Here is a 12,741-nt window from a genome sequence, read left to right as displayed (position 1 = left end):
GAAATGCTTGTGGTAATGGAGCACATAATGACATATGGTATACAATAGGTATTCTGAACAAGTAGTCAAACCCAGGGAGATCGTCGCATTCGTGTAGGCATACCAACAAGGGTACGCAGGTACGGACAAATGCTGGTGGGCTCAAGCAAGGAGGCAAATCCTCCGGTCGGAGGCCCCGGTCTGCGGAAATCACGCAGCAACCCGGCTGAGGACGGCTGAGGAGGATGGCGGAGGACGCCTCACCGAGGGTTGCGATGGTGGTAAGATTGAGGAAGAAAAACATAACGTGACGGTTACGCCAGTGAACATCCGGGGCTGATATAGCGGCAAGAGGTTTGGCGGTGAGGGGCGGCATAACCGCATCGGGCGACGCCGTTTCCGGAAGCGGCGGCCCCTAAAGGTGAATTACTAATTTAATAATATTATTTTTATTATCTGAAGCTGATCTAGAACTGTTAATATCCAGATATTAGATATATGCTATAGCTTTCACTGAATTAAAAAAATTCTGCAGAGCAGAAATTTAATCTATATATTCTAGATTACTAAGTAGTAAATATAATAGTATTTTTATCTTATAAGCATGATAATCTTTTAATAAAATATAAAGACCAGGATGAGGAACTGACTGAGCTAAAAAAGTATAATAAATTTTAATAAATTTAAAATATTCAGTAATAAACTTTTAATAAAATATTAATAATAGAATTATGAAAATCTTATCTTTTAATTATAATAAGAACTTATATACTTAGCAGTTTTAGTATTTTTTAATAAGAATTCATAAGTATAAGTATTCTTTATACTATTAAATATCTTTATAAGAATATAGACTTTTTTATAAATAGTCTGCTTAATATTATTATCTTAATATTTTTTATCTAGAATAAGAGTGGCCCATTCAATGATTTTAATAAAATTATAAATATTTTCTAATAGGCCAGTTACAGACTTGAGAAATATCAGTAAATTATATATATATATAATATAAAATATATAAAATCTATTAGATTATAAATCTTATTCTTTTTGGAATAGAAATGATATAGAACAGATATTTTTGTATTCAGTAAATAACTGATATTATATAAAGTATTCTCTGTAGGATTGAAATTATGGTTTATATATTTTAGATAATATATATAGAAGTTATAATAGATTTTAATAAAAATATCTTATTTAGAATGTCTCTTTTCCTTAGCTATTATAAAGTAATTGAGAACAAGACTGATATCTGATAAAAAATAATAAAAGTAATATAGAATAGATAAAAATAAAAGAAAATAAAGAAAAGCATATAAAAAGACTACAAAGAATAAATAAAGTAATTATAAAATATTAAAAAAATAATAACTCTAAGATAGAAGAGAAAAAGAAAGAGAAATAATATAAAAAATTCTTTATTTATATTTTTTTAATAGATTTATCCATATAAATATAATTAAATACTGGTGAAGTTATATAGAAATAATATATAATTTTATTTCAGGAGAATTTCCATTTGGGCCGCCGCCGCCGTTTCCGGCCGCGCCCCCGTTCGGGTTTAGCCCTCGTCGCCGCCCCGCCGCGTCCGGTATAGCGTGTCCCGATGCGGTTTGGTGGCCCGCGCTATGCCCGAGAAGGTACTGCCGCCGTCCACCGCCCCGTCTTCTGACCGTCCGGACTATATAAGGGTCGAGTGCGTCGCTCGACGACAACTGCTCGTTCTTCCCCTCACGGCACTGCCCCTTTTCGCCCGTCCTGCCCGATGAAACGGCCATCTCCGGCCTCTCGGCCGGACTGCACAGCCTTGCCAGCCGGAGCTGAAAAATTCGGACCATCACACGACCTGCCGTCTCCACTGATGGGCATGAATGCAGTTCTCTGACTCGCTGTTATGAGCTGTAGACTCGTCTTTCGGCGCTCAGCGCGCGCGCTATTTGTGTCGGGCATAGGAATTCTAGGCTTGGAGGCGAGAAACGTTGCTGCCTAAAGGATAGAAGAGGTGGAGGAGGAGGAGAAGAAGCTTTCATCCATCTGGCGGAATCAATTCCACCAGGCTGTATACACCGCGACGACGACTCTTCACCCCCACTCCCTCTTGACTTCCACCGCTGTCTCCTTTGCCCTGGGCGGTTCTTTTTCGTTCCCTGTGGACTTCCGAGGTCGGCTGGCGGAGGATGGCCTTGGGGGAAGAAGCCCCCGTCCCACCTCAAGGCCTAGATTCCCTCTAGCGTGCCATTCGAGCGGCCGTTCCAGGATCTCACGATGCGCCTCGACAAGGCCGTCTTATCAAGGCCAATCAAAAAAAAATGCCTCAACTGCCCCTGCTCATCCCGCCTTTGCCTCGTACGGTGACGGAAGCACACAAGAGGGGGGCTCCTTTCTGCTGATCATTCCCCTCCAACGGACAACCGATCAATATCCGACGGCGATGACACGTCCAACTTCACCGTCACTGCCTCGACAGCATCTACTGGTTGGTACCACACGGCACAGCCTCGACGGTGGGTCTTTGGTTTCCCAAACTGGGAGCTCCGTGCGGCCTTTATTTCCTGAGGTGTTGTTGGACGGGCTTATTGGCGGCAAGGAGCCCAACACTCGTTCAGATTTGCTAGGCTAATTGGGACTGCATCGGAGTCGGAGAGGCAATCTACGAGTTTCCGGGCTGTTCCGCTGGCCGCCTGGCCGTCTCAAATCTTGGAGGTTGGATGCTGAACTGCTATGCTATAAAGCTGGCCTTATCCATGTCTACGCAGAAAGCTGTGTGAGCCATTGTCTTTTTTTCTTTTTTTAACCACTTCAAATTCTTTCTCGGAGACTCTCCCGGGTCCATCTTCCCATCCCTCCACGATGACCCAGCCAGCACCACGAAGGGCTCTGGTAGATCTGGACAATATCGAGTTCTACCGGCCGCAGCCCTCGAAATTACTGCAGCCGGAGCCGGCTCTTTCTGTCCAGCCTATAAGCCCATGCCTTTCTTTCCTCCCAGGTACGGCTGTCGGCACCACCCTCCCTCGCGGCGACGGTATTCCACTTGTTGACCGTCCTCATGAGAGGGATTCTCCATGCAGCCTTGCGCGGCTGAATTCATTTGATGTCGAGTTGTCCAAGTTCGCGAAGGCAGCATCACAGGTGACATTTTCCGCCATGGACAGCCAGCGCACGCACGGAGAAACCAGCAGCGAGGCTTTTGATGCCTCCACATTCTGTGAGTCAGTGCTTTTAGGTGTTGGTCTTTCGCTTTAAGTCATTTGACTTACGTTCAGCCTGCAGCCCTAACTTCGTGTCTCTCCAGCCCCAGACAAAGGACCGATGCCCCCGACCCCTTCGTAACTACGACGGCGCGTGAAAGGAGTGAAATCCCTACAGGTCTTAATGGTCATTTGTGCACTCCATCTCCGGACCTACAGGAGCAGGATCATTCCTTAGGTAAGGGCATCCCATACGCACACCTGATTTGTGCAACGATCTGATTTTTTTTTGCAGACCTACAGCCTTCCACCTCTGACGAGTCTAGCGTAATCAATCGGAGCTGTTCGAGTCCCCCGAACGACAATCATGACATGAATTTTTGCAGCACCCCATCACGCAATGTGCCTTACGATGAGAGCACTGACAAGCCTATTGGGGGACAAGAAAATAATCAGAACGTTTTGGGCGATGTCCCGCAGCAGTTGAAGCAGCACGTGCCAAGACCAGCTGTCAGTGACGGGGAACTACTTCCGAACGATCGACGGTCGCCTTCAACTGCGGTGATTGAATCCAGCGCAGAGGACCAACTCTGTTTAGAGTCAGATCAGTCTCGTTCGGCGGGGTCCGAGGAAGCATCCAATCGAAAATTAGCAGAAGTTGTCCCTAATTTAGATCTTCCATCCGCGATCACAAAGCCGCCTCGGCGAAAGGCCTTTGAAGTTGCCCAGACACGAATCGTGGAACCGAAAAACCAGCGACCCCGCGACTGCCAACCGGGCCTTGATGCTATACCTGCCCGCCGTCCCAACTGCTACGACACGGAAGAGAGCCCGCGTCTTGCTAAGAGACGCAAGCGTGCAATTAGGCCTGCGAAGAAAGTGGCCAACCATGCATCTTCTGGACGTTCAGGGAACCCGCTACGTGGCACAGCATCTGCGCGGTCTGCAGAGCCTTGCAGCAGCCAAGATATCTTTGGGCATGCCATCCTCACTATCGAAACCCGCGCGTCCGGAACCTCGTACTTCTTCTCTTTCGAGCCAAATTCCCTAAATAAACCAGAGGCACCGCCATTTCGGTTCTCCCTTGACGAGGAGCCGCATCGTCTTGCAGACGCTTCGTCCACCCAAGGGCCCAGAAACGTTGGAAGGTCTAGGGAAGGTAGGCCTTCCTCCAGGAATCATATTCCCACTAAGGTCCCATGCAACACCATCGACGAGCGAGAATGGGAAGTGGAACGTATCTCAGCTTCACGATTATCTAGAGGAAAGCTACAATATCAGGTTCAGTGGAAAGGATGTGATCCTGATCTCACCTGGTATCCAGCACGTGGATTTAAGGGCGCTCCGTATAAGATCCAGAACTTTCATGGAATGTTCTCAGATCAACCCGGCCCCCCCAGGAGGTTGGCAGAATGGCTGGAAGCTTGGGAGGCAGGGCAAGAACTTGAAGATGTCCCAGATGATGACCTGCCAGAGTGACTGGAACCATCAAATACAACGAAGAGCAGTCCATGCTATCCAGATTTGGTTGTCACTTCACTGTATTGTACCCAAATACTACAGCAACGCGTCTTCCCCAGCCGGACTCCAACGACGCGAAATCCAATTTGCGATTCGACAAAGGCTCGGTGGTTGATGGGAAACATGAATTGATCCTCCAAGCCAACAAGAATGCTGAAAATGCGGGTGTGAAAGCTGCAACTGCTGAGGACAGCTATAAGATCTGGGCCAAAATCCTCATTGATCCCGAAAATCTGGATGAGAACCAGGCTGCGGAGGATCTTTCTTATATTCTTCAAGGAAACGGACTGAAACAGTTAAATGTTAGTATAGCTTTATCACTTTTGACTACTTGCCACCGTCGCTGTCCTGTCAATGAACTAGTCACTCAGCTCGACCCAAAACGTACTTACAAAATTTGAAAGGAGGGATTCTGGGTTAGCTATATGCATATGAGTATACTTTGAACTTCAGTAGCTCTGTTTCTCCATGTTATTACCTGCTTTAAGGCTGTCGGAGATTCCGTGGGTATTACGGGTATACATGGGGAAACTGTGGGGCTACCTGAAGTGTGGACCAGTAAAAGTGGTGATTACGCAATGAAGGAGCTCCGGAAATACTTAAGAACGGGCGACCTTCTTGCGCAACGCTTGAGTTGGATCATTAAGACAATATGAAGCTGCCAACCAGATGGACAGCACACTTCAAATTCTATATTCATCCCCAAGAAATCTATCATCCACATACACTACGCTCTAACTCAAAATTACCTTTCAGCCCCTTTCCCTGTCTTTTCAACGGGTATTGCCGACATCTCCGTGTCATGAGCTCTGCAAGCATGCCACACCGCGACACGGATCTCTTCCAATACACCAGTGGTCGTTGGCTATGGGACGAGGAGCAGCAACTTCGAGAAAGATTTTCGCCTTTCAATGTGCCTGAGCTGCAGAGAATTGCAGCGCAAAGTGTTGGAGCAGACACGTGTACTGCAATTACAGAATTGGCCGAAGGATCATTCAACAAGACTTTCAGACTTCAAATGGATAATGGATCATCTGTGATTGCAAGAATACCTCATCCTATTGCCGGGCCTAGACACTATACTACGGCGTCTGAGGTTGCAACGATGGAATTTGTAAGGATTGAACATGATGTATCAGGTATAATATCACTGACAGATCCAGGCCCGTACAATCCTCGGAGTACCAACACCTCGAGTATATGCTTGGAATGCCGATGTGAATAATGCTGTCGGTTCTGAGTATATCATAATGGAAGAAGCCGCCGGTACCAAACTGGACGACATATGGGACGTTATCTCTCTTGAAGAGAAGATAGAGATCATGAAGGATCTTGTCCAACTAGAGAAGAAAATGCTCCAGGTGCCACTGAATAAGTAATATCTTCGAAGCCAACTTGGTCTATTATATTGCTAATGATGACTAGTTATGGAAGTTTATACTTTGCGAACACTAATATCAGGGGTGCTACGCCAGTTGACATATGTGCAGATGTATCCCCTGAGCTCAAGGACAAGATAAATCGCCGATTTGTCATTGGCCCAGTCGCAGAAAGACATTATTGGTTAAAAGAACGTGCAGAGATGGCTTTGGATCGTGGACCGTGTTTGTTATCTACCCATCTCCTTGTTGTCTTGACTGACCAATTGAAGGGAAACAACCGCAGGATTACGTGCTCTCTCTGGCCCATCGAGAAGAGGCATGGATCCAGAAATATGCAACCCCAAGACCCAAAGACGACCCGCTAGTGACCTCAGCCTCGCAGAACTCTCCAAACAGCCATATTGATTTACTACACAAGTATCTTAAAGTGGCACCTTATCTTCTCCCAAACGCTCCTGCGGTAGTTGCACCATACATTTGGCATACAGATCTACATGCTGGAAACATCTTCGTCCAAAAGGGAAAAATTTCCAGTGTTATAGACTGGCAGGGTCTGTGGGCAGCACCATTGATACTTCAAGCACGCCATGCACGACTAGTTGATTATAATGGGGAAGTTATTTTGAAAGCCCCGGCAAACTTTAAAGATCTTGAACCAGCAGAAAAGACTCGAATTAGAGGCCTTATGAGTAGCTCGATACTACTTTACCTCTACGAAAAGCAGATTGCTCAAGACATACCCCTCCTTGATAGAGTCCTTCGGTTTGACCACGGCAGGATACGGTGCGAGCCAATCTTATTTGTGGGTGACACGTGGGATGATGAAATCATACCCTTGCGAGAATCATTGATAAGGGTTGAGAGGTAAGTACTTCTCTGTTTGTCTTGTATACCATATTACTAACAATGCTTCAGGAGCTGGAACGAGTTAGGATTTGATTTTCCATGCCCTATCAATTTTACAGAGGATGATCTTCGTATTCATGCAGAAGAAAGTGACGGGTGGAACGACGTTCAGGAATTTTGGGACTCTGTTGCGCATATAGTATCGAGAGATGGTTGGACACCACATCATCTATATGATGATGCCATTTCTCTTTTTACGGAGCTACGAGATATTGGCCTGAAAGCTATGGTAGGCAAGGAGAGAGACGCATTCGAAAAACAGACGCAGTGGGTCAAGAAGCATTAATTCGACCGCTTTCTTCCCAACTGTTTTTTTAACGATAATCCGTCGGGCTGGTGTTACACTGAGCTCCAACCGCTCACGTGGTTGCAGATGGGATAGACAGTAATTTTAACTCTGTCGACTGTAAACTGCTTATTAAGCACTTATTTGTCATGTGCCATCATCCCACCTCTTTCAATACGACGTATCTTTGAGCCGGACATAGGACCTCGAACCCACTTAGATGGCTGGCCATCCAATATTTGCGGCTTTCGCTTGCGTGGTTCCGACAGTTGACTTTAGGTGGACGCCTTCGGAGGGCTGCCACACAAAACAGACTTTCAATGATTGGAGAATTGCAGTCTATGCACCCAAACAGTTCCCTATTTCGGAGAAAAGTTACCCGTATCCTGTAACTCCCGTCGTCTTAAACTAGGATTTTCATGGCGCAAAGACATAACTGAGAGAATTTCATACAAGGAAAGAAAATTACAACTATACTACCGTAATACGCAGAAGCTCTGACTGTTTAAAAAGCAGGGCATAGCAAATCATGCACATTCCCAATCAGACTATGCCATGGAGAGCTAATGGACTTCAAATTGTATTCATATACATATAGCTATCCCAGAATCCCTCCTTTCCACTTTTGCAAGGTACGTTTTGAGTCGAGCTGAGTGACTAGTTCATTGACAGGACAGCGACGGTGGCAAGTAGTCAAAAGTGATAAAGCTATACTAACATTTAACTGTTTCAGTCCGTTTCCTTGAAGAATATAAGAAAGATCCTCCGCAGCCTGGTTCTCATCCAGATTTTCGGGATCAATGAGGATTTTGGCCCAGATCTTATAGCTGTCCTCAGCAGTTGCAGCTTTCACACCCGCATTTTCAGCATTCTTGTTGGCTTGGAGGATCAATTCATGTTTCCCATCAACCACCGAGCCTTTGTCGAATCGCAAATTGGATTTCGCGTCGTTTTTGGGAGTCCGGCTGGGGAAGACGCGTTGTCCTCGATCGACATTTGCGGCTTTTTTGATGACTTTGCTCCATGGGATACCTTGCGCGAATTCTTTGACCACCTTAGCTGAGAATTTCGCCATATCTGGACTGAGATTAGGTAAGTGTACAGAAGATCATGTCATATCGAGTAACTTACTGAGCGCGCACGACGATCGTCGGTGGATACGATAAGGGGATGATCTCGTTATGTGAGGAACTCAGAATGAGAACTTGATTTAGCTGTGATAACCCCTATTTATATTAGAAAAACTCCCATAGTGTACAATAGACGGTAAAAGAACCATAAAATTAACAATGAATTTGAAACAATCGTCTCGAAATGACTGGTACGCGGAATGCCGTACTTTTGTTGTACTCTAACCCTTGGGATCCAATTGGGGGCTATGACCTTGTCATCACAAATCATGTCCCTATGAAGCCAGCTAGACACTCATTTGACGTGACAGTGTTGTGACAAAAGCCTATGTGAGCAGAAATTTAGCCGTGAGAGCAAGCTATGATAGACTTTTGTCAATGCAACGTGATTGCCAGTATGAGGGCGTTTTGGTCATGCAAGTTCAATCACAGCAATATGCGGGAGATTGTTGACGAGCCATCTTGTATGTGGCCTGTGTGCTATAAGCTCTTGCCCTAGGAAGACTAGCTCTTTGGGACTGCGATTGATGATAGGTCGAAGAAGTCGTCTTCATGTAGCTTAACGCGCGCTGTAAATGTGTCGTCCTACTAGCACACCTTATCACCAGCACTTGGAATACGGGTTCCCGAACAGTAGCACGAAGAAGAGTACATCTATGGACCGAATTTTGGTAATATTTCGACAAGTTTTTGACGAATATTTGACTAAGATTTGACTGGTGTGGCCTTGCACTTCGGACCGCTACATTTCTCTGCACAAGCCAGAGATGGGCACGGAAGCGGCGACAAGGCTGTAGGCAACAGCTTTCCCCAGTATCTCTTTTACACCTGGCTATTGGATAGTAATATTGTGGATCCCACTAAACATGAGGGCTGCAGGAAAGCGCTAATGGGCACTAAACCATGTTAGTAAATAAATTCTCGCTAAACCTCATTAGGTCTTACACTCTCTGGCATGCTATATTAGGCTTTCATTGGGTAGCTGCAGGACACCCTGTGATAGACATCCATATCTACTGGTCTAAGAGAAGCGGAGGCTAGAACGGGCTTGCCGATCATCTCCCTTCTAATAAAGTACACATAACATGTAAGTACAAAAAACCCTTGTGGGCTGACGTGGCTTTGCTTAGGTGTTGGGTCCGTTTATACATTATCATGTTGTTTTGAAATCTCGCCTAAGTCCGGACGCCTAGCAAACTGGCCTATAAAGGGAAGAGAATGTGGATTAGTGTGGTCTCCTTCCAGATGTGGTAAGGCTTCTTCTTGGATGTTTCGGTCCGGATATTAGCAACACGTCACCCAGGCAGGCGGGGTTCAGAGTTAGGTGAATTGACGGAAGTACATAACTTCGGACTCTATTTAGGTACTCTGTATTCTTATAGGCTGCTCGCTTGGACACAATAAAAACAAAAACTCTTACGGACCTAGAATTTACATTTCTCCCAGCATAGCGCGCAATATGGACGCCAAGACCTCGGCATCATGCGATCCGACCGTGATCATGACTCACTTGCGGGAACTCAGCAGTCAAGCAGCCACTATTGTTAGAGCTCTAAAGTATGGGAGGGTGCAACTTGGTCACGAAGAGTACAAGTCCTTGGAGGCTGCAAGCATGGACCTTAACAAGACTGTAGCGACTGTTACGGAGGAGGTCAAGTCACTGGGAAGACGGCGGAAGGATGCAATTGTCGCAGAAGGACAAAAACTTTTGTCTCAGGCAGAAAACGTTAAATCAGACATGATGAGGACAAATGAGTTGAAAAATCGCGTCATCTTTATACGGAACATGCAGTTATTCTTCAATCCTCCAGAAGGGTCAAAACTTGACTCGCCGCCTGTCCAAAAAAGGAAGAAGTTAACTCGTGAACGTTGTGAAATGATTCGCAGGCTTCCTCCGAGTGCAGCAATTATCTGGGCAGCAGCCTTTCCTCCCAGTGCTTGGGATTCGAACATCATGTCTAAAAGCCTATTCGATTACGTTATCGAGTTTCTGACTCCTGAAAAAGATGAAAAAGAACTGCGATACCCTGCCAGTTTATACGAGATCTTAACGGCGCTGGCAGCTGAGCAGCCACTCCAGAATTCAACCGAATTTGAAGCGTTCTTGGCCAGTGAGTACGCCACCAAGGTTCTGAGTAAAGAAGACTAAAAGACGGTAGATCTATATAATGAAGTAGGAAGCGACCACATAACCCCGCGTGCAGAGCAAAAATCTCACGTTACTGGTGTGAACGGTTAGTAGCTTGAGGATCTTCTTCTAAATTTATTCTCATACCGAAGCAGAAGCGGCACAAGAAGTCATTGAAATGGCATTCCTTGTTCCAGGTTCCAAAATGGACAGACTTCTAGAACTCCATTCGTTGTCCGCAAACCGTCATAGCATTATCCTTACGATTCCCATTGAAGACCGTGTTGCGACTGTTGTTATCTCTATACCGCGTGACGATGCTATCCGATTCGGCCACCAATTCTCTTTGCCAGTGATATTTAACTCAAATCCTTTTTCCTCGTAAACAACTTCAGTTCGACCAGCATCGCTTCAAACTGACAGTCGGTAGGTACTAGTCCCATGTATGTGTCGCTTTTCCGAAGTACCTCCCATTCAACAGCGCCTTGTGGGTTCCTAACCCTTATACAGTTGAAGAACCTGGACGACGAAGGAGGCCGAAATACGATCAACCGCTGTATGGATGAACTCTCGAAAAGTTTGACCGTGTAGGTAGTCCAGCTTTCTTCAATATTCACCTTCGACTCGAAATCACCTCCGAACTAGGAAATTTCATCAGACTCCGCTTCTCAAGTCATCTGTGTCGTTGTGTTTACTGACATTTTTCACAGCTTCCGCTATCAACCTGGCTTCATCATTTGCGACGTCTTGCGATATTGGCACATAATTTGATTGCATAGCTCGTGAAACTATGTTCACTGTGACATAGGATCCGTCAGTTCAATGGTCAGGAAATTCTTTTCGACTGGTGTTAGGGGTGAGTCCGCTGAATTGGGATTCAACCATTCGCCGTAGCCAAAACGTGAAAACTGGATCGTTGACAACAGCATTGTAGACTATCTGGGAGCGTACCATGTAATCTCTTTTTCACAATGGCTTATACCTGTCTGTCGTTCACCGCCACTGGCTTCTGCCAGCCTGAAGCCTGATGATAAATTATGATGCTTCAACGTGGGGTTCCGGGAGAAGAGCGGGGCATCATTCAGCTGTCATGTGATGTGGCTTGATGTGTACTATCAGTTAGTTAACCTGGATCTACCGATGAGCACATTCTTCAGAATATGAAATATGTCATCAGGTACCTTGTTCCCTTACTAGACCAGAAACTCTTTGGGCAGCAATATGAGCAGGCTGACCGACGACGCTAATTAGTTACGTAATCTAGAAGATGAGTCAGAGATGCTCGGGCGATGTGCTGCTTCGTTCCGAATGTATATTACAAATAATTTAACCTTACTTAGGAAACTTTTAAGTTTCACCTAAGTTATAATGAACCTCTTAGACTTCATGATCCAGTACGTGCTAACACAGGACCTCAAGACGAGATAGTACCGTGCAAATGATAATATGCATCACAAAGCGGGGTAAATTAAATATGGTGTCTTCAGTCGCGTTCTATGACATAGACCCATAAGAGGAATGATATCGAAATACGGTCATTGTTGGAGCAGGGAGGGGGATGGGAGCTTCCCAAGTAACAGTTATAAATATAATCATGGTCATAGCATCTGCAATGGGCATGATACTGACCTCAAAGTCTAGTAATTCTACAAATCCACTGTTTCAAATTTCGTTGTCCGTTCCTGCTCTCCTTGAATTACCATGTATTGCCTTACTAGCATTGTTCCGAAGGGTATGAGACGGTGGCTGGTTGGGTCCAGGTTTCAAAGCCATACGGTCAGGCACTTACGTATATTGCATACTTTTTATCTAACAAAGGATTAGACTATAGACTTTATTGGCGTGGAGAGAGGCCCCGACGACCTCGTGGTTACTTGCCTTCGTGGCAGGTTTAGGGACCGTCTTCTCTGGAGCAACTTCAAGGCAATTGGGCAACCGGCAATAGTTGCAGTTGCTCGTGCTGGTTGGCACATCCAGAGCTTGGATGATATCGCCAACTCAATCAGGGAAGGGAGGTTCGACGAGCTAGAGCTGGAAAGAGCCCGTGAAAATGCAAAGAAAAATCTTACATGGATTAACCGATCGTCGTCTGGACCACCGAGTCAGTTTGATTAAATCAGTCATGTATTGGAGAAGCCAATAGGCGCGATGTCCAGAACGATATATGCGTGTATTGACGTAAAACGGTATTCCGGTAGTGCATGAGCCGTCGTGC

At 45.5% G+C, this 12,741-nt stretch overlaps 5 protein-coding genes across 5 annotated transcripts; 3 read left to right on the top strand and 2 right to left on the bottom strand.

Moving 5' to 3' along the window:
* Nucleotides 1-5,344: 5,344 nt before the first annotated feature.
* Nucleotides 5,345-7,827, top strand: BDQ94DRAFT_155459 (phosphotransferase family protein; the record flags this gene model as incomplete). The annotated part of the gene is made up of 5 exons (XM_026768464.1): nucleotides 5,345-5,808; nucleotides 5,858-6,069; nucleotides 6,120-6,298; nucleotides 6,346-6,940; nucleotides 6,992-7,827. Coding segments are annotated over 5 exons (1,727 nt in total), but the record flags the coding sequence as incomplete, so codon positions are not given.
* On the bottom strand, nucleotides 7,740-8,343 carry BDQ94DRAFT_164438 (uncharacterized protein; the record flags this gene model as incomplete). The annotated part of the gene is made up of 2 exons (XM_026770010.1): nucleotides 7,740-7,769; nucleotides 7,987-8,343. 2 exons carry the CDS (start codon nucleotides 8,341-8,343, stop codon nucleotides 7,740-7,742), a joined length of 387 nt encoding a protein of 128 aa, XP_026619523.1.
* On the bottom strand, nucleotides 8,156-9,082 carry BDQ94DRAFT_155453 (uncharacterized protein). Its single transcript, XM_026768463.1, has one exon. The coding sequence runs from the start codon at nucleotides 8,667-8,669 to the stop codon at nucleotides 8,499-8,501; it is 171 nt and encodes a 56-aa protein (XP_026619522.1). The 5' UTR covers nucleotides 8,670-9,082; the 3' UTR covers nucleotides 8,156-8,498.
* Nucleotides 9,083-9,408: 326 nt separating this feature from the next.
* On the top strand, nucleotides 9,409-10,966 carry BDQ94DRAFT_13909 (uncharacterized protein). The gene is made up of 3 exons (XM_026765361.1): nucleotides 9,409-10,509; nucleotides 10,558-10,632; nucleotides 10,682-10,966. The coding sequence occupies exons 1-3, from the start codon at nucleotides 9,858-9,860 to the stop codon at nucleotides 10,909-10,911; spliced, it is 957 nt and encodes a 318-aa protein (XP_026619521.1). The 5' UTR covers nucleotides 9,409-9,857; the 3' UTR covers nucleotides 10,912-10,966.
* Nucleotides 10,967-12,227: 1,261 nt separating this feature from the next.
* BDQ94DRAFT_177502 (uncharacterized protein) lies at nucleotides 12,228-12,741 on the top strand (the record flags this gene model as incomplete). The annotated part of the gene is made up of 2 exons (XM_026772918.1): nucleotides 12,228-12,302; nucleotides 12,351-12,741. The coding sequence occupies 2 exons, from the start codon at nucleotides 12,228-12,230 to the stop codon at nucleotides 12,639-12,641; spliced, it is 366 nt and encodes a 121-aa protein (XP_026619520.1). The 3' UTR covers nucleotides 12,642-12,741.

Source organism: Aspergillus welwitschiae (genome assembly GCF_003344945.1).
Source record: "Aspergillus welwitschiae strain CBS 139.54b unplaced genomic scaffold BDQ94scaffold_109, whole genome shotgun sequence".
Taxonomy (NCBI): domain Eukaryota; kingdom Fungi; phylum Ascomycota; class Eurotiomycetes; order Eurotiales; family Aspergillaceae; genus Aspergillus; species Aspergillus welwitschiae.
This window is presented reverse-complemented; position numbering and strand designations above follow the sequence as displayed.